Source organism: Marmota monax, unplaced genomic scaffold (assembly GCF_021218885.2).
Source record: "Marmota monax isolate L192 unplaced genomic scaffold, Marmota_monax_Labrador192_F-V1.1 WCK01_AAM20220418_F8-fsc00020, whole genome shotgun sequence".
In the NCBI taxonomy this organism is placed as follows: domain Eukaryota; kingdom Metazoa; phylum Chordata; class Mammalia; order Rodentia; family Sciuridae; genus Marmota; species Marmota monax.
Window position 1 is genome coordinate 16,390,276 of NW_026692912.1, and position 26,279 is coordinate 16,416,554.

General features: G+C 34.9%; 1 protein-coding gene across 6 annotated transcripts in view; it reads left to right on the top strand.

Moving 5' to 3' along the window:
- The window catches only part of Rabgap1 (RAB GTPase activating protein 1), a 170,822-nt gene that overhangs the window by 41,333 nt on the left and 103,210 nt on the right, over nt 1–26,279 (top strand). For 3 of the 6 annotated variants that reach the window (XM_046451967.2, XM_046451966.1, XM_046451968.2), the window contains exons 3-10: nt 12,142–12,376; nt 13,315–13,519; nt 15,301–15,475; nt 16,176–16,333; nt 19,983–20,093; nt 20,480–20,546; nt 21,328–21,430; nt 22,240–22,409. In XM_046451967.2, coding sequence (XP_046307923.1) covers nt 12,142–12,376; nt 13,315–13,519; nt 15,301–15,475; nt 16,176–16,333; nt 19,983–20,093; nt 20,480–20,546; nt 21,328–21,430; nt 22,240–22,409 — 1,224 coding nt within the window. Of the gene's footprint in view, nt 1–12,141; nt 12,410–13,314; nt 13,520–15,300; nt 15,476–16,175; nt 16,334–19,982; nt 20,094–20,479; nt 20,547–21,327; nt 21,431–22,239; nt 22,410–26,279 lie in introns of those variants that run through there. The other 3 variants (XM_046451969.2, XM_046451970.2, XM_058581697.1) reach the window with 3 other exon arrangements.

Below are 26,279 nucleotides of genomic sequence, written 5' to 3' on the forward strand. Positions count from 1 at the left end.
CCAAATATGGTTAGGTATCAATCCTCTAGGATTGACTCCAAGATTAACTTGTGGTAAAAAGGTCACACAATTTTGACATTGTTTTATTATTTGTCTAGCTTGTTCCTTAGTTATTTTAAAACGCTTTTGTAAAGTATTAGCATTGACATGGAACTTTTTATGAAAATTTATAGCTTCTTCTAGTGTAGAGAAAACATGTATGTCATGTGTAGTTTTATCTGCTAAATCATTGCCCAAACTAAGGGCTCCAGGCAATCCTGTATGTGCCCTGATATGTCCTATAAAGAATGGATCTTTTCTGTCCCAGATTAGACTTTGTATAGTGGAAAGCAAAGAGAAAACAGTAGAAGAAGGGGAAATCCTACCAGCATCTTGAAGAGATACTATAGCATTAACTACATACTGACTATCAGAAAATAAATTAAATACAGAATCTTTAAACATCACAAAAGCTTGTAAAACTGCATTAAGCTCTACCTTTTGAGCTGATTGTTTGGGTACTAAAAATGTAAAAGTTTGATCAGGGGTAACTACTGCTGCTGTACCATTATTTGACCCATCAGTGAATATATTTGGAGCCTTCATGATAGGTGTTTTTCTTGTCATTTTTGGAAAAATTACAGGATGCAATGACCAAAAAGACAATAAAGGATTAGATGGTAAGTGGTTATCAAATGAAACATTAGATTTGCACATGATTATTGCCCAAGTATTTAACTCATTAGCTAACTCATCAATTTGATTCATAGTATATGGAGTAATAATTTTATTGGGAGAAATTCCAAACACTCCCTTTGCTGCTTTTATTCCTTTGAGTATTAATTGTCCTACAGCCTCAGGATACCTAGTAAGAATAGTGTTAGGAGAATAAGATAAATGTATCCATAATAATGGACCTTCTTGCCAAAATACTCCTGTAGGAATATTTTTTGTTGGTAGTACAATAAATAATAAAGGCAAACTTATATCAATTCTATCCAAATGCATATTTTCCATATATGTTTCAATGATTTTTAATGCCTTTCTTGCTTCAGGCGTTAACATTCGGGGTGAATTTGGATCTGATGGACCTTTTAGGATATCAAATAAAGGTCCCAACTCTCCTGTTGGTATACCTAAATAAGGCCTTATCCAATTTATGTCTCCTAATAACTTTTGAAAGTCATTAAGTGATTTGAGTTGATCTACTCGTATTTGAATTTTTGGTGGACGGACCATGGTTGAGGATAATAGAACTCCTAAATAATTAATTGGAAAATTTAATTGTACTTTATCTATTGCTATCTCTAGATTATAATTTTTTAATAAGTTTGTAAGTGTAGCATAACATTCTAGCAATGTGTTTTTATCTTTGTGTGCTAATAATACATCATCCATATAGTGAAATATTTGTAGTTCAGGATTTTGATTTCTAAGTGGCTGGATTACTTTGTTAACATAAATTTGACACATAGTTGGGCTGTTAGCCATCCCTTGAGGGAGTACTTTCCATTCATATCTCTGATCAGGACCTTCATGATTCAGTGCAGGGATAGTAAATGCAAAACGTGGACTATCCTCAGGATGAATTGGAATTGAAAAAAAACAATCTTTAATATCTATAACTAAAACATACCAGGTTTTTGGCAAAGCAGACAACTGAGGAATCCCTGATTGAGCAGGTCCCATAATAACCATCTCATTATTAATGGCTCTTAAATCTTGCAATAATCTCCATTTACCAGATTTCTTTTTGATGACAAAAATGGGAGTATTATGGGGAGATTCAGAAGGTTGTATATGTCCTTCTGCTAATTGTTGTTTGACCAGGTCATGGGCTGCTTGTATCTTTTCTTTAGTCAGGGGCCACTGAGGAACCCATACTGGTCTTTCTGATTTCCAAGTAATTTTTATTGTCTCAGTGGCCCTTTCTGAAAATCCAACCCATGTCTGTCTGTTCCTTGATCTATTTGTATTGGTGCTGCTATACCTTGTTCTTGTTTTTCTAATCTTTTTCCTTTCCTAAAACCTTGTCTAGTCATAATAGTGGGTGCATTTTGGTTGATGTTATTTGTTAATGTCAAACCTAATTGATCTAGGACATCTCGTCCCCATAAATTTACGGGAAGATGATCCAATACATATGGCTGTATAGTTCCTTCACATCCTTCAGGATCCTTCCAATCTAATACCATTGCACTTCTATGGGGATTAGTCGCCACTCCTAGGCCTCGAAGCGTTTGAGTGGCTTGTTGTAATGGCCAATGTTTTGGCCATTCTTGATGAGAGATGATGCTAAGGTCTGCACCTGTATCCAGTAGCCCATTAAATTCATGTCCTTGAATATTTAGTTTTAGCATGGGGCGAGAATCTAAATTTAAAGAAAGCATAGCCCAATCTACACCTGTGGAGCCTAATCCCTTGGAACCTCTTTCTACAGTACGACTGGAAAATTTATCATGTAGGCTGGGTATTATTAGTAACTGTGCTATTCTATCTCCTGGTGAAATTACTGATATACCCTTTGGAGAACTGGCTATAATTTTTATTTCACCTTCATAATCGGGATCAATTACCCCAGGACTTATCATAAGTCCTTTTAGAGTAGAAGAGCTGCGTCCCAATAATAAGCCTACTGTTCCTTTGGGAAGAGGTCCTTTCACCCCTGTGGGAATGATTTGAACTCCCATCTCCGGAGTTAGTACTGCTCTGGCGGAGGCGCAGATGTCCAACCCTGCGCTCCCTCTGGTTTGTCTGATGAGGGATCTGATGGACAATGTGTCCTGGGCACTACCCTGATGGGGTTGCTGGGTTCCTCCAGTGCTCCGTATATTTGTGGTTTTGGGCCCCGGAGCATTGGGCCCCCCTGTCCATTTTTTGGCAATGGAGCCCGATGCCTTTCTCCACGATATCGTGGATAAACACCTTGTCCTTGTTCGTTTTTTGATAATGGAGTACCCTCTATGGTGGTTTGAGAACGGCATTCATTAGCCCAATGTCTCCCTCTACGGCATCGTGGGCAAATACCTGGTATTCTACTCCTTTGATACCTAGTTTTGTTAAACCCTCCTCCAATGGGGCAATTCCTTTTAAAATGTCCTGTTTGTTCACAATTGTAGCATGTTCTTGGCCTGGCATCTAAAGCCTGTTTTACTGCAGCTGCCACAATTTGCCCTTGTTCATTAATGTCTCTGGCATCTAAAGCCTGTTTTACTGCAGCTGCCACGACTTGCTCTTGTTCATTAATGTCTCTACATAATTTAATATATGTGTTTAAATCTTCATGTTTCCATGGTCTAATGATATCTCTGCACCAACGATTCGCTTGCTCATAAGCCAGGTGTTTTAGTAATGGCATTGCTTGGTCTGTATTCCCAAAAACTCTGGTAGCTGTTTGAATAAGCCTATCTACAAATTCAGCATAAGGTTCATTAGCTCCTTGTATTACCTTAGATAATTGACCTTGTAAACCTCCATGTCCTTGTAAAGTCTTCCATGCCTTAATTGCATCTGTAGCAATTTGTGCGTATACGCCAGGATCATATGCAATTTGTTGCTGCTGATCCTCATAAGGTCCCTTTCCTAACAACATATCTAGATTTCTCTGAGGATAACCAGCTGCTGCATTTCGCCTAGCCGTCTCCTTGCAAAATTCCTCATTGGCAACCTTCCATAACAGGTATTGTCCTCCATTTAGCACAGCTTTACACATATTAGCCCAATCTGCTGGCGTCATGTTCAAGTTGTTAATGGATTCGACCATGCTTACAGTGAAGGGTGCTTGAGGACCATAGGTTGTTACAGCCTCTTTTAGCTGCTTCACTGTTTTGAAATTTAAAACTTGGTAAAATCGCTGCCCTCCTGCCTCAAATACAGGGCATGTAAGTATTTGAGATCTTGTCTCAGGATCCCAACTATCAACTGCGGGGGTTGGGGGCCTCCCAGCATATGGAGGTGGCGCTGTTGTTTGGACACTTACGCCCTCTGGTGATAGAAAGGTGTTAGTAGCAGTCTCCTGTAGAGGTGGTGCTGTTGGTTGGACACTTACGCCCTCTGGTGATAGAAAGGTGTTAGTAGCAGTCTCCTGTTGTAACTTTCCCCCTGATGGCTTTTTCTGTTTTACACTTTCTTTCTCTGTCTGACTAGCTTGAGAGGCCTTCTCTTTTACTTGAATCTTTTCCTCTGTCTGACTAACTTGAGAGACCTTCTCTTTTACTTGAATCATTATGTCTTCTCCTTCCTCTACCATTGTCTGAACTGAAGGCTTTGGACTAAGCAAACAAGATACAAATGTCCACAATGGCAATGTGCCAACTGGCAGAGTCCCTGGGCTTTTCTTTTCTATTCTTTTTAAATCTTCACCATGATGGTTCCATTGTGATATATTTAACAACTCCTCCTTAAAAAGCCATGGGCTACATTTTTGTATTGTATCAACGTATGCCCTGACTGCTCTTGATTTTACTGGGATGCCTCCTTCCTCTAACAATTTACTTAACACTCTTTCAGTTTGTTTTTTACTAATTTCTGATCCCATATTTCTACTATAATACAACCCAACAAGATGACGCCAAACAAAACCGAGACAGAATGAAATAAAAAGGGAACAACAAAAAGTCATTATAGCCTTTCTATCCTCCTGACATGTGCATCCGTCCTTTCTCCCTATCTGTTCCTCAGACGTAAATAGTTTTTCCTCAGATGTGAGCGGTTTTTCTTCCGTCTCACTCATCTCCAGGGACAGGCAACTTAAAACAAAAGTGAAGCAAAATAAAAGAGGAATCTTAAAATGGCTACCCATCCTCTCGCCCTGCCCTCAGGGGCGAGCAGTTTCACTTACCCTCAGTCGCCCCCCGTGCGAGCCACCAAATGCCGCAGTCTGGCTGGGCACAATCAGGAGCCACTTGTCAAAAGAAACTAACTTTATTTTTAGAACCACACACGCCAAACAAAATAGCCTCTCAGGAAAAACCCTCAGAGCCTCAACTGCCACCACCAGCTTTCCACAAGCCTCTCTCTCCCACACAAGCTTCTCTCAACCTCCCACAATCCTCCTGCTCTTGAGGCCGATTGGCTGGGTCTCGTGGGCGGAGCCAAAAAAGTCCCCCAATGAGCAGCTCCATGGTCTGAAAGGGCAGGGAAACAGCCCAATGAGCATCACCGCAGAGGAGCCAATCAGCTAGATGTTGCTGGGGCCGAGGAGCCAATCAGCTAGATGTTGCTGGGGCCGCTGTGAGACTTCCAGCTGCCAGCAAAAATAGGGCTGGGGATGTGGCTCAGTGAACCAGTGCCCTTGAGTTCAATCCCTGGTACCAAAAAAAAAAAAAAAAAAGAAGAACAATCTCTGTGCAGTATAGAACATTCTCCAAAACAAGCAGCAATACTAGTAAATATGTGTGCTAATAATATGGTAGCCCTGAGAAAGAAGTGATTAAATTCTGTCTAGAGGGGTTAAGATCTCCCAGAGGAAGTAACAAAATTTAAGATTGATCTTAAAAAATACATAAGAGAAAGAGGGCTGGGCTGGGGTTGTGGCTCAGTGGTAGAGTGCTCGTCTAGCGCTTGTGAGACCCTGGGTTCGGTCCTCAGCACCACATGAAAATAGATGAATGAAGTAAGGATATTGTGTCCAACTACAACTAAAAAATAAACATTTAAAAAAAAAAAAAAAGAGAGAGAGAAAGAGGGCTATCCAGAAAAGGGAACAGTCTATACATGAAATTTTTTTTCCTAGGAACATTTAGTAGTTTGATGTGATAGATAAATGACTGGAAAAGATAGGTTGGGCAAAGTTATGAAAAGACTAGTAGAATAAACTTATGAATTTGAGCTTTATCCTATGGGTTTTGAGGAGCTAAGGAAGGCTTTAAAAATAAGGCAGTGCTTGGTCAGAACTAAAATAACTTGAAAGACCGTATGAAAGAGTAAAGGGGAAGGAAGGCATGGAAACTACCAACTTAGCTTATACGAAGTGATAGGCTTTATACTAAGTTATTAGCTATGCACAGAGATAGAAGAAGAGGAAAATATATGAGCAAAGATCAGTAGGATTTATGAGATGTTTGGGAATGAGGAGTCAAGGATGATTGTGATTCTTTGGGCAGGGAGTATATAGTAGTACAATCACTGACAAACAGAATGCAGGAAGAGGATGGGAGAGTGAGTTAAGGTTTGGACAAAATACATTTGTAATGTTTAGCTGATGCTCTCTGTCCAGTAGACAGTTGAGGAAGAAATTGTAGATAGATTTGGGACTGTTTGTATATCATTGGGAGTAGATGCAGTGGCATCTCTAAGGGGAGGTTAATTGCAAAGCCAAAGTCTTAGATAGGGATCTTTTATGTGGCAGATTATTTAAAAGAAAAACAACAGCTATATTCTCAGCTTTCTTCTTTTTTGGAAACCATATATTTTTTTTTAAATCAAACTTGGCGGAGGTGTTACTGGGGATTGAACTCACGGATATTCCACCACTGAGCTACATCCCCAGCCCTATTTTGTATTTTATTTAGAGACAGAGTCTCACTGAGTTGCTTAGCTCTTTGCTTTTACTGAGGCTGGTTTTGAACTCAAGATCATTCTGCCTTAATTTCCCAAGCTGCTAGGATTACAGATGTGTTCCATCGCACCAGGCTAAATCAAGTTTTTAGTAAATGCAATCCTCTGAAGCATACAATTCTATGAGCTTTAATTATAAGTATAAACTCTAAAATATACAGCACCACAGTCCAGATAGAAAATAATTTCATCACTCCAAAAAGTTCCTTTGTGCCCCCCCCCCTTTTTTTTAAACTCTGCCCCCCAATTTCCAGTCCCTGGCAACCCTTCAAGGGAGGCTTGAAAACTAAACTACTCATTTCTGTCACTATAGTTAGGTCTTTTCTTGGATGCCATTTAACTGGAATCATTTAGTTTGCAGTCTTTTGTATCTGGATGCTGCTACTTTTCTTCTTCTTCTTCTTCTGACACTAGGGATTAAACCCAGTATCATCATACATGTGAGCTACATCCCCAGCTCACCTTATTTATCTATTTATTTATTTATAGTATAAAAAATGTTGGATATAGTTGTACCATTTTCCATTCCCACCATAGTATGTGAGTTTTCCATATTACTTGCAGTTCTTATTGTCAAGTGTTTTTTGTTGTTTTGGTTTTTTGTTTGTTTTGGCCAATATTATAGAGGTATAGAGGCATCCTGTTGTGGTTTCAGTTCCTCTACTGGTTAATGATACTGAGTTTCTGTTCATGTGCTATTCGCCATCTTTACATATCTTTGGTGAAATGCTCATTTTAAAAATTGAGTTAGTTATTTTCTTACTATTGAGTTTTGAGAGTTCTCTGTATATTTTGGTATAAGTCCTTCATCAGATACATGATTTGCAAATATTTTCTCCAGCTCTGTGGCTTTTTATTCTCTTAGCTTTTTTGTTGTTGTGCTTGAGATGGAACCCAGGACTTCTACATGCTAGAAAAGCTCTCTACCACCAAACCTTGTCACCAGCCCTCATTCTAATAGTTTATTTTCTCAGTTTTTCCCTTGATGGTTCAGACTTTTTGTGTTCTAAGAAATTTTTGAATCCCAAGATTACAAAGATTTCTTCTGTTTTCTTCTTAAGTTTTATAGTTGTAGGCTATACTTGTATGTCATTCATTGAGTTTATTTTTACATATAATATGAAGTATTGGCTGAGATGTATCGTCTCACATATGGATATCAGGTTAAATGTTCCAGCACCGTTTGTTTTATTTGAGTAATTATCTTTGTCCATTGAGTTACCTTGCCAACTTTGTTGAAAATCATTTGATCATATATGTTTGTGTCTGTTTCTGGATTCTGTTTCATCTGTGTGTTTGCCCTTTCTCTAATACCATACCATATTAATTACTTTATGTGAAACCGTATTTTAGAGATGATAGTTGTATATATCAGAAATGCTATTGACAGAAGGAAAGAAAATGTCCGCCATCAGTTTTTGTAAATGAACTTTATTGTAGCACATCCACACTTGTTTATTTGTTGTTTATGACTTCTTTCATGTTTATAGTGTAAGGGACCGGCGAAACGTCAGAGGAAGAGACCACCAAGAGACTGTCTCATGCAACAGCAAAAGGGTTTATTGGGGTCCAGCATGCTGGGGCTCAGAGCTCACTTGAATAGAAAAAGAGCCCTGAGAACAGCTTAAGCAGAGCTTATATACTTTCCTTGGAGAGGGCAGGGAGGGAAGTTCATTGATGGGTCAGGGCGAGTGGGCGGATTGCCTGCAACTGGGTGAGGGGATACATTCTGCAGTTTGGCAGTTGGGGACAGAACATTCTGGGAACAAGATTAGCAAACAGTTCTCAAGATTTCAACAGTGTTTTGTTAAGCATACAGAAAAACGGAGTGACAAGTACCTATTAACCTTTCAATAGCAGATTCGAGTAGTTGTAACAGACTACAGACACATGGACACGTGGCTTGCAACACTTATAAAAAACTGTTTTTGTTATTTTTGCAGTATTGAACTGGGTATTGAATGAACCCAAGTCCTTATATGTGCTAGGCGAGGGTTCTACCACTCAGCTACCTCCCTAGCCCTTTTCATTTTGAAAGTGTCTTCCTTAGTTGCCCAGGCTGTCTTGGAACTTGGTATTCTGCCTCAGCCTGGGATTACAGATGTTTGGCTGAGTCTAAAATATTTATTATCTGGCTCTTTATAGGAGAAAATTTTCAACTCCTGATCTATACCATTAAAGACCAAAGTTTTTTTGTTTTTTTTTTTTAATTTACTCTATTGATTTTGGCTTTATTGACTTTTTGTTCTGATGTCACCTCATTGTCACAAGACTTCTCTCAGGATTCCATATTCCTATTCCATGGCAAGGGGATGGTACCAGTCATGGTATGTTTTTCTTTTTTCCTTTGTGTTCCTGGAGCATGCTACGCAAGTGCTCTACTCCAGACTTCATTCCCAGCCTTCATGCTTGGGAAAAAAAGTCTTCCAGAGACCACCCCAGACAATTTCCGTTTATCTCAGTGTCTGAAATTGTCTGATATAGTAAACCAGAGTTATAAGGGAGGCTTGAAAACTAAACTACTCAATTTTTCAGCCACACTAGCAGAGACAGGCAAATAAATAAATGAACTCTGTAAGTCCTACCAGTGATTCTCACACTTTATTGCACATAAAAAAATCTCATAAGATGCTTTTTTAAAAATATAGCTATTAGTGGCCCATGCAGAGAGAGATTTTTTTTTAGGTAAAGTCAAGTGATTTGCATTTTCAGAAAGTGCCAGAGATTATTTTGATGCCTGTGTGGAGCCTCTGAATAAAATACTGTGTTGGCATTTTAGTTTGATTTTGATCTATGGCAGTATTTCTCAGTATATCAGAATCACGTGTGGTCTTAAAACGAATATACCTAGGCTGTCCATTATCTGATACTGATTTAGTTGTGGGGGTGGGAGGTGGGGGACTAAGGTAGGAGCAGGTATTTGTAAATGTGTTATATAGTCAAATTAAAAATCATTAATTTAAGATTGTTTCCCAGAGTGAATTCCCTAGGTCAACAGCATCATCATTTCCTAGGAATTTTTTAGAAATGCAAAAATATATCAGGCCCTATCCCAGATTTACTAAATTGGAAACTCAACATGTTGAGGGATCAACATGATCATTGTTGAGGTATTGTATTTTACCTTATTATCTAAGGCTTTGGATAGGTTGCTATTTTTTTAAATTTTTTTTTTTTGTTGTTGTTGTAATGGACACAATACTGTTATTTTATTTATTAAGTTTTATATGGTGCTGAGGACCAAACCCAGTGCCTCCCACACCTGCAGGGCAAGTACTCTACCACTATGATGCCAGCTCCAAAAGGTTGGTATTTTTAAACAACTCCTTTTTTTTTTTAAATTTATATTTTAGTTGTAGGTGGGCACAATACCTTTATTTTATTTTTATGTGGTGCTGAGGATTGAACCCAGTGCCTCACTCATGCTAAGTGAGCACTCTACTTCTGAGCCACAACCCCAGCCCCTTAAACAACTCTTAAAAGTCAAGTTTTAGCTGGGCTCTGTGGCACTGGCCGTTAATAATCCAAGCAACTCCATAGACTGAGGCAGGAGAATTACAACTTTGAGGTCAGCCTCAGCAATTTAGTAAGCCTCTGTCTCAAAAAATAAAAAGAACTGGGATATAGCTCAGTGGTAAAGCAGCCCTGGGTTGAATCCCCAGTACCAAAAATAAATAAATAAATAAAATTTGTATGCATGCGTTACATTTTCCTAGCCTTTATGGAAAAGTTAAGGAAACATAAGATAATTGTTTGTAAAATTTTTAAAGTAGGGAAACATTAAAAATAAATATGTATAAACACAAAGATAACATATATATATGTATACTTTCACAGTAGGCATATTCTGTAATTGGTAAATATATTACAGTGGAGGCAGCCTATCCCACAGAACACTTGGGTTCACTTACCTCATACACCAAAAAGCAAAAGAGCACTTTGTAGCATGTGAAATAAATCTTTCTATTTTCCTTCTAGTTGTAATTATTAATTGCTTAAAGAGGGAGTCTGATATCTTCTCACTTTTTGTCTTCAGGAAGTTGTAACTCCTATGTTATTTCTTCTTACCCTTGGAAGCAGTTTAGGTTCAATTAAGCCCTGTTTTGTTTAGTCCAGGTGAAACACTATTTTACCATCTTTAAAAGAATCAGAGGCTTTTTGAAACTGAGTTCTGGTTTGTTTTTTAGGTGCTTTGAAAACTATTTAAAGCAGAACTGGAAAAAATTAGCTTTTAGAAGTATAGAACCAGGTTTAACAAACAGTTAAAATTACTCAACCCACTTGTAGTTCCAGTAGCAATAACTTCCATCATAAAATGAAGTTCACAGAAAGAAAAGCTGTCATTGAAGCCAAAGATCTTTAATTCCACGACAAAAGTAGTTGAAATGCTAGAATTTTCTCAGGAAAATATATTCAAATAGTCTTAAAAACTGTTTCTCAATTAGGATTTATAGGCTAAGAAAATTGAAGTTTGTAGGATTACAAAAGCCCAAAGCATTAAAAGATGTTTGAACTGGATTCCTTGGTAGCCCAGATGTACCCAGTTGTGAATTTTGCTTTTTAACTTTATTTTTGCTGAATAGTCTTTTTTTTTTTTTTTTCCTTTAACAATCTCACAGCCAACCCATTTTAATTTTTCAGGATTTAGTCTTCAAAAGTCTTGGGCTTAGAAGTCAGCCTCTTCTTTCTTTCCTTCTAAATTCTTTTGTTAATTTTTCCAGTACTTCTTGAATAAACAATTAGTGACAATACTAGATTTTGTCATGTGTGGTTTTTATTAGTGTTGGGCAGTCATCACTTGATTTTGCACTTGTTTACTTCCTGTTGAGCAACTAAATAAACCATCATGACTCCATAAAAATACTTGATGTTGTTGAAAACAGTGCTTTTATTCTTCAGTACTTTTTTACACTCTTCTCCTCAGCTTTATTCGTGTGTTTAAGAACTTTAAGAACGTGTTCATATCAAAGAAGTCTCCTTCAGAAATATAGCAGATTTATTTATAGTAAAAGTCTTAAAAGTGCATGTGGAAATCGATTACCTTATAGGAATATTTCTGTTGATAAATTGGAAAAAAGCACATTTTTCCTTTTTTAAAATTTTTTTAGCTGTAGATGGATATAATATCTTTATTAATTTGTTTGTTTGTTTATTTATATATGGTGCTGAGGATCGAACCTAGTGCCTCACATATATGACGCAAGCACACTACCACTCAGCCACAGCCCCATTATTTTTTCTTTAGGTTAAAAGAAGCTGCTAAAGATATTCCTCTTAAAAACATCACTTCTCATTGGACAAATAAAATTAGAAATATTTTAATTGCCCTTATTTTAAGACAGTGTAAAAAACATTAATGACATTGGCAGGCTAATCCATAAATTTCTGGACAGTGGGCTCAATCAGTATACTTCTGCATGAAAAACTGAATTAAGAGAGCAGCTGGAGTCCTTATTTGTAGATCTTGATTAATTCTATTTTTACAAAACATTGAGAAGCTATCTTTTCATTACAAGAAATGCTGATAATTTTCTTTAGAATGTGAAACCATTTTAATCTGTATTGACACCACTCTTTCTCACTTTGCTGATTTTTGACCTGTAGATTGTAGGGAATGGAAGTGAGCAACAGCTGCAAAAAGAGTTAGCAGATGTGCTGATGGATCCTCCCATGGATGACCAACCAGGGGACAAGGAACTTATGGAAAGGTCACAACTGGATGGTGAAGGAGATGGGCCTCTTTCTAATCAACTCTCAGCTTCTTCCACCATTAACCCCGTGCCATTAGTAGGGCTCCAGAAACCAGAGATGAGCCTGCCAGTGAAACCTGGACAAGGAGGTTAGGATTGCTGCATTGCTTGCGTAACTGAAGGTTATTGTTTTTAATATTTGAGTGTCTGCACTGTATTAGAACTTGTCTGAGTTCTCCAGAATCTCTAGATACTAGTTCTAGGGAGTTGCCGTTCTCATTCATTTTCTCTCTCTCTCTCTCTCTCTCTCTCTCTCTCTCTCTCACATACACACACACACACACACACACACATATATACATATATATATTTCTCATTTCCCTTTAAATATATTTAAGTTATATAGAAAGAAAAATAGTAATTAAATAAAACTGAGGTAGTCTTTTTTTAGAATGCTTGAAGATTTTTCCAGAAGAGAAGGAATTTGAATACAATATTGGAGTAATAGAGGGATTATGCTTGGTGAGTAGATGTTTGCTTCATGCCTGTATACTCTCTGAGAGTTGTCACCAAGTTGGAAAAGGGAGACTAGTACAAGAGACAGACATAGCAAGGAAGGAGGAAAAGGACAGTTAAGTTTTATTTGGAAAAGTAGGGTGTTAAAGCTAAATGTTATTGGGAAAGTGAAAGCAAGGAGATTAAGAGAACCTAATAAAGTGGCTAAGCTGTTGAAAGAAAGCTTTAGAACAGAGTAGATAAGTAAGACAAAGCAGAGGTATGATTTTTCAGAATGGTAAAATACTGCTGTGTATTTAACTTAAATGTAAGTAATAAAGTCAAAATTCAGAAGTGAATTTGATGTGAATCTGGATTGACTCCTAGAAGTACTACCTAAAAGTTTTGGTGTTATCATGAATTCTAGTGTGAGCTTTCTAGTTTTTGTGGACTTTCCTTTAGAGGTATGGCATTTTATCTCATTAGTATTTGATTCAGAACCTAAATGTTATTTGCAGATTTGTATTTGCTGTTTATATCAACAAAATGTCAAAATGAAAATAATCATCTTCTTATTCTTTTTTTCTTGCAGATTCTGAAGTGTCAAGTCCTTTCACACCAGTGGCTGATGAGGACAGTGTAGTTTTCAGTAAACTAACTTATTTAGGCTGTGCCTCAGTAAATGCTCCTAGGAGTGAAGTGGAAGCCTTGAGGATGATGTCCATCTTAAGAAGCCAGTGTCAGATTTCACTAGATGTAACCCTCTCAGTGCCTAATGTATCTGAAGGAACTGTGAGGTGAGACATGGCCTTTAAACTCTTTGTAGTATTCATATCAGTTCTCTGATGTTTTGTTTTACAAACAAGCAATAGTGAATAAAATACATTATTTTATTCATGTAGTGTTTAATTTATTTGGCACCAACATTATATTCCAAAGATTACGATCTTCATGAAAAATGGACACTCATTTGTATCAGTTTGTATACTGTCTCCATCCCAATCCTGTGTAGTACATTAGTGAAGTGAATTAAATAAGCCTTAAGAATATATTGACCATCAGAGTTTTCTTAACAAATTAATATATGTTTTCCTTGTCCCCCCAGGAAAGATACTAGTTTGACACATTGTTTCAAAATGGAATTTCATACTGATTTTGGAAATTAGAAAAAAATCTGTTGGTAAATATTAGCTATTCCGGTATAGCCCGTTCTTTTTTTTCCTTGCAGTGCAGGGCCTGAACATGGGGTGCTCTACCACTGTACTACATTCCCAGCCCTTTTTTATTTTTTATTTTGGGTGTAGGGTCTTGCTAACTTGCCCACACTGGTCTCAAACTTGTGATTCTTCTGCCTCAGCTCCTTAATTGCTGGGATTACAGGAGTGTGCTACTATATCAGGCAGTTTTTGTCTTTTAATGAGAAAAAGCACTAATAATAACAATAACTAACAGTAATTTCTGTTGGGCACATAAATAATTTCCTTAGTATAAATTTCTCAAATATAGATTTATTGGGTCATTTTTATTGCTTTTGATATATTGCCAAATAGTTATCTAGAAATATTGATCCAGTTTATATTTCTGTAAGCAGTGAATTTGTGTCTTAGTACTTCAGAGGCATTTGGAGTGTTAATGGTAAAAGAATATAGCTTCATGTGGATAGTAGTCAGTCTGCATAATTTTCTCTGTGAGTAAAGAACAATTGCACAAAGATTCACAAATTCTAATTTTGTATTTGTTAAAAGAAGCTACTGATAAAATATTTGTTTTGCAAATGCCAGATGAAGCTTTATACTTTAATATTTTTTAATTCTATAAAAGCAATGAGAAAACTAATCTGTCTTGTCTCACATTTTCAGAGCTTTCATGAAAGTGTCTTCAAACCTGGGTTAGATCCCCTTTCCATTACGAACAGGGCCCTCTGTGGCCCTGCAGTGTTGACATTATATAATTCCCCCTGCCCCCCCCCCCAAGTGCTTTTCACAATTGTGTCCTTAGTACCCTGAACATTGAATGGAATATTTTCGGTATCACACAAATACTTGATGAATTAATAGACTTGGGTGAATGGCATCCTTTTTATTTTATTTGTTAGTTTTTTCAGGAGTTAGCATTTTATATAATCTCTCTCCCCGTATTTTCATTAATCAAAACATGCTTCACTCTTGAAAAAGACCTTAGTTTTTCTATTTTCTTAAATAATAATACATTTCAGGTAATTCTTTCAAATTATAATCAGAACACAACTTTACTGATCTACTTTATAGTCTAATTTACCAATGGACCTTGTCTCTATTTAGTTGCAGGCTACAGAAGAAACATGTGCTTATTGATATTATTTCAAACCTTTCTATTGGCCTCCCCAAGCCATGAGACTATTTAGTTTTTAGTAACATGGAACTATATAATTAATCACTGTAGTATTCTACATACAACTTATTTTCTAAAATTTAATAGGATTAACATACAAAAGTCCTGTATGATTATCTTGCTAGAAAGATGTCTTGAATCATAATATGAATATGTTGCAAATTGTTCATAATGCCTCTAATCTCTTTATGTCTTTTTTTCTGAACAGACTGTTAGATCCTCAGACAAACACTGAAATAGCAAACTACCCTATCTACAAAATCCTCTTTTGTGTCAGAGGGCATGATGGAACTCCTGAGAGTGACTGTTTTGCTTTCACAGAAAGTCATTATAATGCAGAGCTCTTCAGAATACATGTCTTTCGGTGTGAAATACAAGAAGCTGTAAGTCTTTTTTTTTTTTTTTTTTAATTTTTTTGTTGTAGTTGACACAATACCTTTATTTAATTTACTTATTTTTATGTGGTGCTGAGGATCGAACCCAGGGCCTCACACGTGCTAGGCAGGTGCTCTACCCCTGAGCCACAACCCCATCCCAAGAAGCTGTAAGTCTTTAAGAGAAAATCATGAATATGAAACTTCACTATTTGCCTCTGTCACTGATAGTGACAGGAAATTGGTTAGCTGCTACTTGATTGGGTTAGATAGGCATCCTGGTGCCATCAGTGACATATTTGCAAACCATTTTTTAGACCTAAATTTATTAGAACTATTGAGGGTGTAACTTCATGGTAGAGCACTTCCATAATATGTCCAAGGCTCTGGGTTCAATTCCTAGTATGACAAAAAAAAAAAAAAATTGTTAAAACTATTTTTTATGATAATATATGTGTTCAGATATCTTCTAACAGAAAGTGATTTATCACTTGGATTTCTAATTTTTTTCTCTTTTTTTAGGGAAAAAAATACTTTCTGGTGAGGTTTGGTATTTGCTTTTGAGGCCTAACAAATTAGATAATTTTCCAAAAGTATCTTATTAGTAGGGGGACGATGATTACCCCCCTTCAAAAGTTGATCACCTTCTAGCCTTAATCAAAACAGTGTCTCATGGTAACAGCGCATTTCTTAACATGTCTGGTTTCAGGTAAGCCGGATACTCTACAGTTTTGCCACTGCCTTCCGTCGTTCTGCCAAGCAAACCCCACTTTCAGCCACTGCTGCACCACAGACTCCTGACAGTGATATCTTTACCTTTTCTGTGTCTTTAGAAATAAAAGAAGATGATGGTAAAGGTTATTTTAGGTAGGGCACATTATTTTATTCATTTTATTGAGTTTGTATTAGCATGCTCTATTATATGTCATTCAAGGGAAAATCCAAGGCAGATCACATATACCTTTCATACCATAAAATTATTGCTTTTACAGGGAGGGTTTCTTTTTAAATGTAAATGGTTAAAAAAAAAGAAAGAAATTTATAGAGGCAAAATTTGAAGAATTTTCAGGCAATTAAAAAAAATCCATGTGACCTCAAAGTAGCTAGCTGGCTGACTACTCTAAAAAATTATGACTAGCCAGGCACAGTGGCACACATCTATAATCACAGCAACTCAGGAGGCTGAGGCAGGAGGATCTTAAGTTCACAGTCACCATCAGCAACTTAGGAAGGCCCTAAGCAACTTTGCAAGACTCTGTCTCAAATAAAAAATAAAAAGGGCTAAGGATATGGTTAAGTGCCCCTAGGATCAGTCCCTCATACCAAAAAAAAAAAAAAGTGACTAAAGTTCAGTCAGCTGGATTAGTAGCTCTATTTGTTTTGCTGTTTTTGTTTGGTTGATTTGTTTGGTTTACTTGATTTTATTTGAAGAGCGTGAGGCTTTTTTTAAAAGAGAAAAAAAAACTTTTAAGTTGATGGATCTTTATTTAATTCATTTATTTATATTTGTGTTGAAAATTGAACTCAGTACCTCACACATATGAGGCAAGTGCTCTAACACTGAGCACATCCCCAGCCCAAGCTTAAGGCTTTAAAAATCAAGTTTTACCATTATAAGTTTATCTGGACACAGTAGAAGGAAGGTTTTGTCTGAAGTGTGACCTACTATATAGAGAGTTGAAAATAACTTGTTTAGGTTTTTAAGCAAAATAAGTATTTGTTGGAAAACCCTGGAATAAAAATAAAAGCAGGTTTAGTTTAATTATTGCTACTATTAACAGTATGACTTTTTCCAAGTTTCTTCACATCACTTGGCAGTAGTTTCCTTACTTATAAAACAGGAGTAAGAGTAAACTCTCAAATCTTTTCTTGTTTTAAAGTTTTATGGTTGCAAATTGAGTTTTTACCTTTATATATCACATATCACAAAATGAGTGTTTCTTAGAATCATAATCAATGTCATAGTTAGACACAAGTTCTTGTTCCTCCACAACTCTCATAAAATGTGTAAAATGAAATGATATAAAAATATAAATGTTTATTAATTGCTTTTAAATTAAAAATCACAGTGACTCAATTGTGGGAAAAATCGTTACCCTTGGTCTCTTTTCAAACTTTGATATTTTCATGCCATCTGGTGGCCAATTTAGGATATACTGGAGTATCAGTTTTCGTTTGAGGACTAAAATGTTAGACATTTTGTCTGTGCCTTCTCATTAGCTACATTTCCAGTCTGAAAGCAATACCATGGGGTAATAATTCCTACAGTGTGCATTCATGCCCTGGGAAAAGAAAATTGCAGTTAATACCGTTTTTAATATTTTTCCTTTAAAAAAAAAAAAGTAGTTTCTTTAAACTTTTATTTTTTGAAGATATTTGTGTAGTTCCTCTTGTAAAATTTCATAAACGTCCCTGTTCTGTTTATCCTCAGATCAAGGAGATTTTCTTACAGAAAATTGTTAGATGGTCTGATTTGCTTATCATTTGTTTGTTAGGCCTTTGTCATCTTTTTGGTGCATGATTTTACTGAACTTGAAGTTTCAGGTAAATACTAGTGTTAACCCAATCTAGTGATAAAATTATTAGAAAATATGCTTTGCTTTGTCAGATTGAATTTGTCTAATGCAGTGCCTTTATCTAGTAATTAATATGTATGGGAATTTATATATAGAAATAATTATTCAGGTACCCAAAAAATTAATCCACATGAATGTTCTCCTTAACACTGTATATAATAACAAAATTAAAAAATGGAAATTAATTATTGACAGAATGGAGTGATTAAAATATGTTGGTATATCCATATGATTTACCATATATTCCAGAGATGTATGTGTATGAAATTAACCACAAGTCTGATAATCAGGGTTTTTTTTTTTTTTTTTTTTTTTTGTGTGTGTGTGTGTGTATTCATCTTTTTTTTTTTTCAGGTATTTTTTATAACAAATTTAGATAATGTGCATTGGGAAGAATGAATGCTTTCTTCCCTCCTTATTTCTGAAAAAATAATTCTTCATTATTATACTTTTTATCTTCTTAATTTAGCCCTCATTTATATTTATACCATTGAAAGCAGTTTTATTTATTTATACCGTTCAAAGCACTTCTCCTGTGTGTGTGTGTGTGTGTGTGTGTGTGTGTGTGTGAAACAGAGTATTTAAACTACCAAGCAACCTCATAAGATAAGTTGGGTAGTTAGTATTATGCTTTTCTTATAGGTAAAGAAAATCAGAGAAATTAAGCCTAGACCTTGGTTTCTTAGTTTATACAATAGGAATTAAGTGTCGGATCCATTCAATGACACAATTATATGATTGAGGCCCCTGACATTTGTTCAGGTTCACTGATTATACTTTCAACTCATATGTTGATGTAGTCCTTTTAGAGTCAGGAAACAACTTTATATACACTAGTTTAAATTGCTAAAAGATGAGATTTATTTACTTATAACTTCAGTACCCACAGAACTTAAGAGAACAGTATCATTACTGATAGTTGAAGTTGAGTTCCTTTCCATCTCAGGTGAGAATTTTATCTGCCATGAATATTTAGCAATTTGCTCTGCAAAATATTTCTTTGAACATGTTTGTCCTTTCTACACTGCATTGTTAATTTTTTTTTGTAATCTGTTATAAAATGTTCTTAATTTTGTTAATATACAAATGCAGATGGGTTTCAAAATTTTTCAGAACCACCTTTAGTAGGTACTTAGAGCTTTAATATAGCCATATATGTTATCTACTAATTGTTTTGTTGCCATTATGTTAAAAGTTCTACAGAAATAAAATACAGTTTAGACTTATTTTTGATTACCACATACAGGTTTTTGTCTTTGAGAACAAAGGAGCTAGGGAACATGATGTGTGGGAGACTAAGGGATTATTTTGATAAACTGTTATTTTAAGAACAATTTTTATTTTTTTATTAAGCTGATGCTTATAAACTGTCGTCAGTGTTTTTATAATTAGTTACACAGGTTTACAATAAAGTTGTCACTGCTTAAGAGAAATGTTAGCAGCTTATCATTGGCCATCTATTCCTCATTCCTATTATTTTTTAAAAATAACTTGTTTTGATACTCAAAGGGTCTATGATTGTCTTTTTGTTCATTATATATTTAAACAAATTAGGCAATAATAATTTATTTGTAAAAACAATTACGAAATATACCAGTTGCTATGCTAGGTACTTTGCAACTATTTAATTTTCACTGCAACAAAAGACTAAAAAATAGGGCTGGGAATATAGCTCAGTTGGTAGAGTCCTTGCCTTGTATGCACAAGGCCCTGGGTTCAATCCCTAGCACCACCCCCCACCCCCCCAAAAAAAAAAGACTAAAAAAAGAAATCTACTTTTTAGGAGACACAGGAGTGTTTTTTGTTGATGATGGTGGTGGTGTTATAAAACTAGTCATAGAAAAAAGAATTAGAGATTTGATGTCTTTGTTTATAAAAATCGTTTTAGTATGTCGCAGGAAAATACTTTGCAAAAATCATTGAAATATGTTTGTCTACAGTGCTGTTCCCAAAGACAAGGACAGACAATGCTTTAAACTACGCCAAGGAATTGATAAGAAGATTGTCATCTATGTACAACAAACAACTAATAAAGAACTTGCCATTGAAAGGTAAACAATTTTAGTAAGTTTAGCGTAAATAAAATTTTTTTGTTTTTAAAAACCTAATGAGAGAAACACTTTTTAAAATGTATTTGCAAATCTTTTTGTCCTCTGGGATTATTTTTGCTTATTGAAGTAAATACTTCTTTACTTTGAAGTATTCAAAGTAAATTATTAACTAATATGCGAATCTCAATTACATGGTAATAAGAGACAAATAGAATTTACTTAAGTTAAAGAAATGAAAATTATAATTTGATCAACATTAATTTATTGCTAATTCTAATAACTGTCCTTTTTCCCCCATAAGAAGTTTTTTAAAAAGTGATCCAACTTAAACATTTTAGTGTACTTTATCTTTTCCCCAAAATTTATGGCAGTTCTTTTTTTTACAGGTGTTTTGGCGTTCTCCTTAGTCCAGGAAAAGATGTACGAAACAGTGATATGCATTTGTTAGATTTGGTGAGAATTTATTTTATTTTTTGTACTGGAAGGTTAATACTATTTCTGTAGGAAAGGTTGTTTTACTGTATCATCAGAATATAATGTTAGAACATGTTTATGAAGGTATTATATGTAAGCAATAAAACAATACACAAAGATAAGGGGATTTCCTTATTCTTAACATTTGTATTTAGAAGTCTGACCTTGGATAAACATCTCAGCTTTTGTTTCTGGACTGTGTACTAGTGATAATAATTATCTAGTTTTTTGTTTTTTGATTGTTTACCAGTGATAATAAAAAAAAATAATTCTTGTTTATTGGGTAAGATTGATGTGAGAATAAAAGGAGAAAATTTATTAGAGAATTCTTTTGCAAAGTACCATGAGTTTTACAAGTAGTTGGAGATATTAGGATTAAGGCTATTAGATGAAATCTTTATTTTCAAACTAAAAAGTATATGGTGATTATATACTTGACAGAAGAAATTATCATACTTCTAAATTTTATTTATTTTTGTAGAGATAATCCATTCACATATGATTAAAAATTGATGTTTGTTCAATTTAGTATGATTTTCAAGCATTTACTTTAAATGTAACTTTTTAGGAACAATTGTACAAATAAATGGCACATCTTTAACTATAATTATTCACATGTACTTCTTTAACAAAAAAAAAAAAAAACCTCATTTTTTTCAACTCCTATTTAAGTGTTTTTTAAAAGCAACAAAATGGGTTAGCTGTTGTTTACCCACTTGAGTATTAAGATGTAATTTTCCTTTTTTGTTGTTGTTGTTAGGAGTCTATGGGTAAAAGTTCAGATGGAAAATCATATGTAATTACTGGAAGCTGGAATTCCAAATCCCCACATTTTCAAGCTGTAAATGAAGAAACTCCTAAAGGTGATACAGATTGCTGACATGAACAGAAATTTTAGTTTCAGGATAGTATGCAGATCTTAGGACCACTTGCTTGACCTGCCTCCAGTATTTACTCAATTCTGGTGAAACAAAGAAATGAATAGTTCTTGTGTTTATTGTTATTTTTGACCTTTAAACAAAGTACCATTTTTGGCTATTCATTTTCCCTTCCTTCTCTTCATTTTCCCTCTTCCTCTTTTTTTTAATTTCTATTTATGTATTCATCATACTTCTAAATTTTATTTATTTTTGTAGAGATAATCCATGCACATATGATTAAAAATTCAAAGGCTATATAGCGCAAAGTGAGTCTAGCATAGTCTTTATCCCCACCCAACCCAATGAGAATCACTATTAGCTCTTTTTTTTTTAATATAACTTTTCAGATTTTTTGTACAGAAAGAACTTTTTTCAAAATATTTCATACTCTTCCCAAATGAACTTTAATGGCAACGTAATATTCTGTCCCGAAAATGTAATGTTACTTGCTTAATCAGTCTGTCTCATTGAGCATTTCTTTTTCCCCTTCAGTTTTTCATGTTATTAGTAGTAACATAGTGGATAAAGGATAAAACAGTTCTAAAGTATATTGACTGTTGGTGAGAGAGGTATATAAAAGAAGCCATACATTAATCATGTATACAAAACTACCTGACAGTATGTTTCTTTAGTTGATGGTTGATCATAAGATATCTTGAATGTTCGTGATAAAATTACTTTTATGTTAATAGTATGACTAAGTGCATTTCTGTTTCTTTTGTTTCACTCATCATTTTTCTCACTTTCTCTAGATAAAGTGCTATTTATGACCACAGCTGTTGATTTGGTAATAACAGAAGTACAAGAGCCTGTTCGATTTCTCCTAGAGACAAAAGTTCGAGTTTGCTCACCTAATGAAAGATTATTCTGGCCCTTCAGCAAACGTAGTACTACTGAAAATTTTTTTTTGAAATTAAAACAGGTACTGAATTTTTTTATAAATATAGAGGGGGATGGAAAGGTGAATTCGCTTTTGAGACTAACTTACAATTAAGCTGTCAATCAGAATTCAAAACAGTTAAATGTATTTTAAATATAGTAAGGAGGGGGAATGTCACTTTTAGATTTATCCACCTTCTTAAAATTTTTGTTGCTCTAATTTTTCCTAACAATTCAGTTTCTCATTTGGTCTCATTTATCCTCACATGAAGAACTTTTTTTAACATTTCTTTTAGTGAACATCTGCTAAGGATAGATATATTCTCTTAGCACTCATTGTCTGCAGATGTCTTTATTTCACTTCATTTTAGTTAGATATTCTTACTAGATTGAAGATTCTGAATTGATTGTTTTCTTCTTTCAATTTTTTTAAATACTATCCCACAGTCTTCTGACTTCTGTTGTTTTAGATTAGAGGTCATTTATATTATTATTCCTATATATATAATATATCGTTTCTCTCTGGCTTTGAAGATTCTATATTTTGGTTTTAAGACATTTAACAATTATGTGCCTAGTCATGATTTTTTTTCTGTTTATCATTCTTGGGATTTGCTGAACTTCTCAAATATCTAAAATTTTTAAAATAAAATTTTGGAAAAATTTGGCCTAGTGTTTCTTTACCTTTTTGTCTGCCCAGCTCTCTTGTCTCTCCTTACAGTATTTCAGTTCCCAATGTTTTAGATATTTTGAACTTAGGAGTATTGAACCACTAAGCTACATCCCCAGCCTTTTAAATTTTTATTTAAGTTGCCTAGTCTCTCCTCTGCCTTAGCCTCCCAAGTTGCTGGGTTACATGCTTATGCCTTTATACCTAGCTGCCTCATTTTTAAAAATTTTTTATTTAGTTAGTTGTTGATAGACCTTTATTTACTTTTTAAAAAATTTATTTATATGCAGTGCTGAGAATCAAACCCAGTGCCTCACACATGCCAGGCAAGTGCACTACCACTGAGCCACAACACCAGCCCTTCTAGCTGCCTCACTTTTAATTAAAAAAAATAATAATAATGGGAGTTATTGAGGATTGCACCTAGGGTCTCATACATGCTGGGCACATGTTCTACCATTGAGCTATATGTCAGTCCCCTCCTCTTTTTCCTGCTTCATGGTTGTTTTCTCCTGAGATTTATCTTTTGTTTTTGCTTTGCTGTACTAGGGATTGAACCTGGCATGTGCTGTCACTAAGTACATCCCAGCCCTTTTTAAATTTTTTATTTTGAGATAGGATCTCACTAAATTGCCTAAACTGACTTTGAATTTGAATAACTTAGTAAGATCCTCCAACCTGAGATTATAGGAGTGCACTACTGTGCCTGGTCATTTATTCTTTTATGAGCAAGTTTCCACTTAATCCTAGAGCATCATTGTAGTATAACTGCTTCAGAAATCCTTGATTGCTAATTCTCAAGTATGATGAGTAACATTTTAAGTGATATATTGTAGAGATTTTGGATTCTATTGTTTTCTTCTGAAAAGTATCTCATTTTCTTTTTTTTTGATCGGGCAGTTAACTTTGTCAGTCAGACTTCTTACTTGTGTTTCCTGTGGTGGGCAGCAGCTGAAATATCTGTTCCATTCTCTTAGGTTTTCTTGGCTCCTAGTTGTGCCACCACTTACTGCCCTCCATTCCCCACCCCCCACCTCCCTCCTTGTCTTCCTTTTTTTGTGGTATTGCAGATGGAATTTAGGACCTTGCACTTGCTAGGGAAATGTTCTACCACTGTGCTATACCTCCAGCCTTTCTACCCCCATTTTACTTTGTATCTAGCTAGCAGAACTCTTAGGAAGAAATCAAGGTGCCCTGTGACCCTTTAAATTGCTAATCTGAGTCGTCCTCCTCTTTACCTATCTTCAGTATTGGATATAGGTAATCCCTTCTTTCTTAAATACCCCTTCTTTGCTTAGCTTTCAGGATATCTCAAACTTAACATGATCAAAAAAGGTACTCATTATTTCTTCCCCACCCTCAGATGCTCTACTTACCTGCCTTTAGTGTTTCAGCTTTAGTTGTTTATGCCAAGAATTTTACTTGTATTTCTTAAATTTCATATCTAATCTATCAGGAAATCCTTTTACTTTAGTGTTTCAGTTTTAATAGTTGTTTAAGCCAAGAATTTTACTTCTATTTCTTAAACTTCATATCCAATCTATCAGGAAATCCTGTTTACTTCCAAATACATAATAGGTACCACTTCTCACCTAGATTATATTACCTTACATTTATTCTAATAACCTCTTTACTCATCTGTCCCCATATAATCTGTTCTCAGCATTTTTCTGCCCAAAACCCTCAAACCCTATTCTATTCATTAAAAGCCAGTTTTCATGGTGGCTTACCAGATCCTACCTGATCTGCTGCCTGTAAGGTTATAAACAGATTTCTCTCTTTCATTGTTCACTCTACTGTCACCATACTCTTTTGAACTTTGTTATATTCACTGTCCCATCTACCTGGAATGCTCTTCCTTTTTTAAATTTTCTATTTATTTATTTATCTATTTATTTACTTACTTTTGTGATTGTAGATGGACAGAAATCTTTTATTTTATTTTTTTATTATGTGGTGCTGAGGATCAAACCCAGTGCCTCACGCACGTGCAAGCGCTCTACCACTGAGCTATAGCCCCAGCCCCCCTGGAATACTCTTCTATGTTGTACTTCCTAATACTCACAGCAATTTACCCTTACCCCTCACTTAATACTGCAATTTGCCTCCTCTTCCACTGGTACTGCCAGTTCTCTGTACCCTTAAGTGATAGGTGTGTGTGTGTGTATAAATAAACATTTTTACATTGGCATTCACCTTTTCATGATATATGTACCATGTAATGTGTTTATTTTTATATTATTTATTAAGTTTTTTATTTTTTCATTCTCTGCTACAGAAAGATTCTTAATCTGTTTTGTTCACTGATTTATACCAAACATTTAAGACATAGTAGTTCCCAGTTATTTATTGAATTGAGTTTGTTTACATGTAACATCAATTTTTTTATTACACAAAATTAGTGTTATATATGGATTTACTTGAATGTATATTTACTTGGTTATATTTAGGAAAAGGAAGCAAGCAAAGCAGGAATAGAGATTTCTTCCCAATGTTGTCTTGAGAGATGGAATGTCAACCCAGGTCTTAATAGGAGCAGAGGATTATCTTAAGGTCATCATCTAGGACTTGGATATGGAGTCAGAGTTTGGTATTATGACTTTGAGGAAGTTCCTGTAAATTGACAGCAGTAGTAGCATCTCCCTCATAATAGTATTGTGACATGAAATGAGAAACTGTACATCACACTTATAAGAAGTTAATAGTACATAATAAATTTTCCCTGCATTTTAGTTATTATATTTGGAGAGGTACTATGGAACCTCCACGGGACACAAGAAAAATGAAAAAAGCACTAAATCTTGAAATCACAACAGCATTGATTATATAGGTGGAGAATCTGCGCCAGAGGAAGAATGCTTCAGATGTTAAACTAGTTTATAAACATTACTGCACGTTTAGGCAGTGAAAGAAAACTATTCTTAAAATGTTTCTAGAGCAAGAAGCAGTAAATAGAAATTAATTGAATAATATTTTAACATAAATTTGTATATTAAAAATTTCTCTTTAATTAGCATTCTGTCTCTTCAACCTTATTTTAGTGAATGTAAAATAAACTACCCTGATCTTAAATTTCCCTTAAGGTCTAATGTTACACAACCTTGTCTTCAAAGACTATATGAGTTTATAGGAAAATTAGTGCTGTGCTTGAGTGTGGGATTATGTATTTTTTTCTTGAAAATAAATTTGTTTAATTTCATTTCCATGAAAGATTTACAATTTATTCTAATATAGTATGTTATT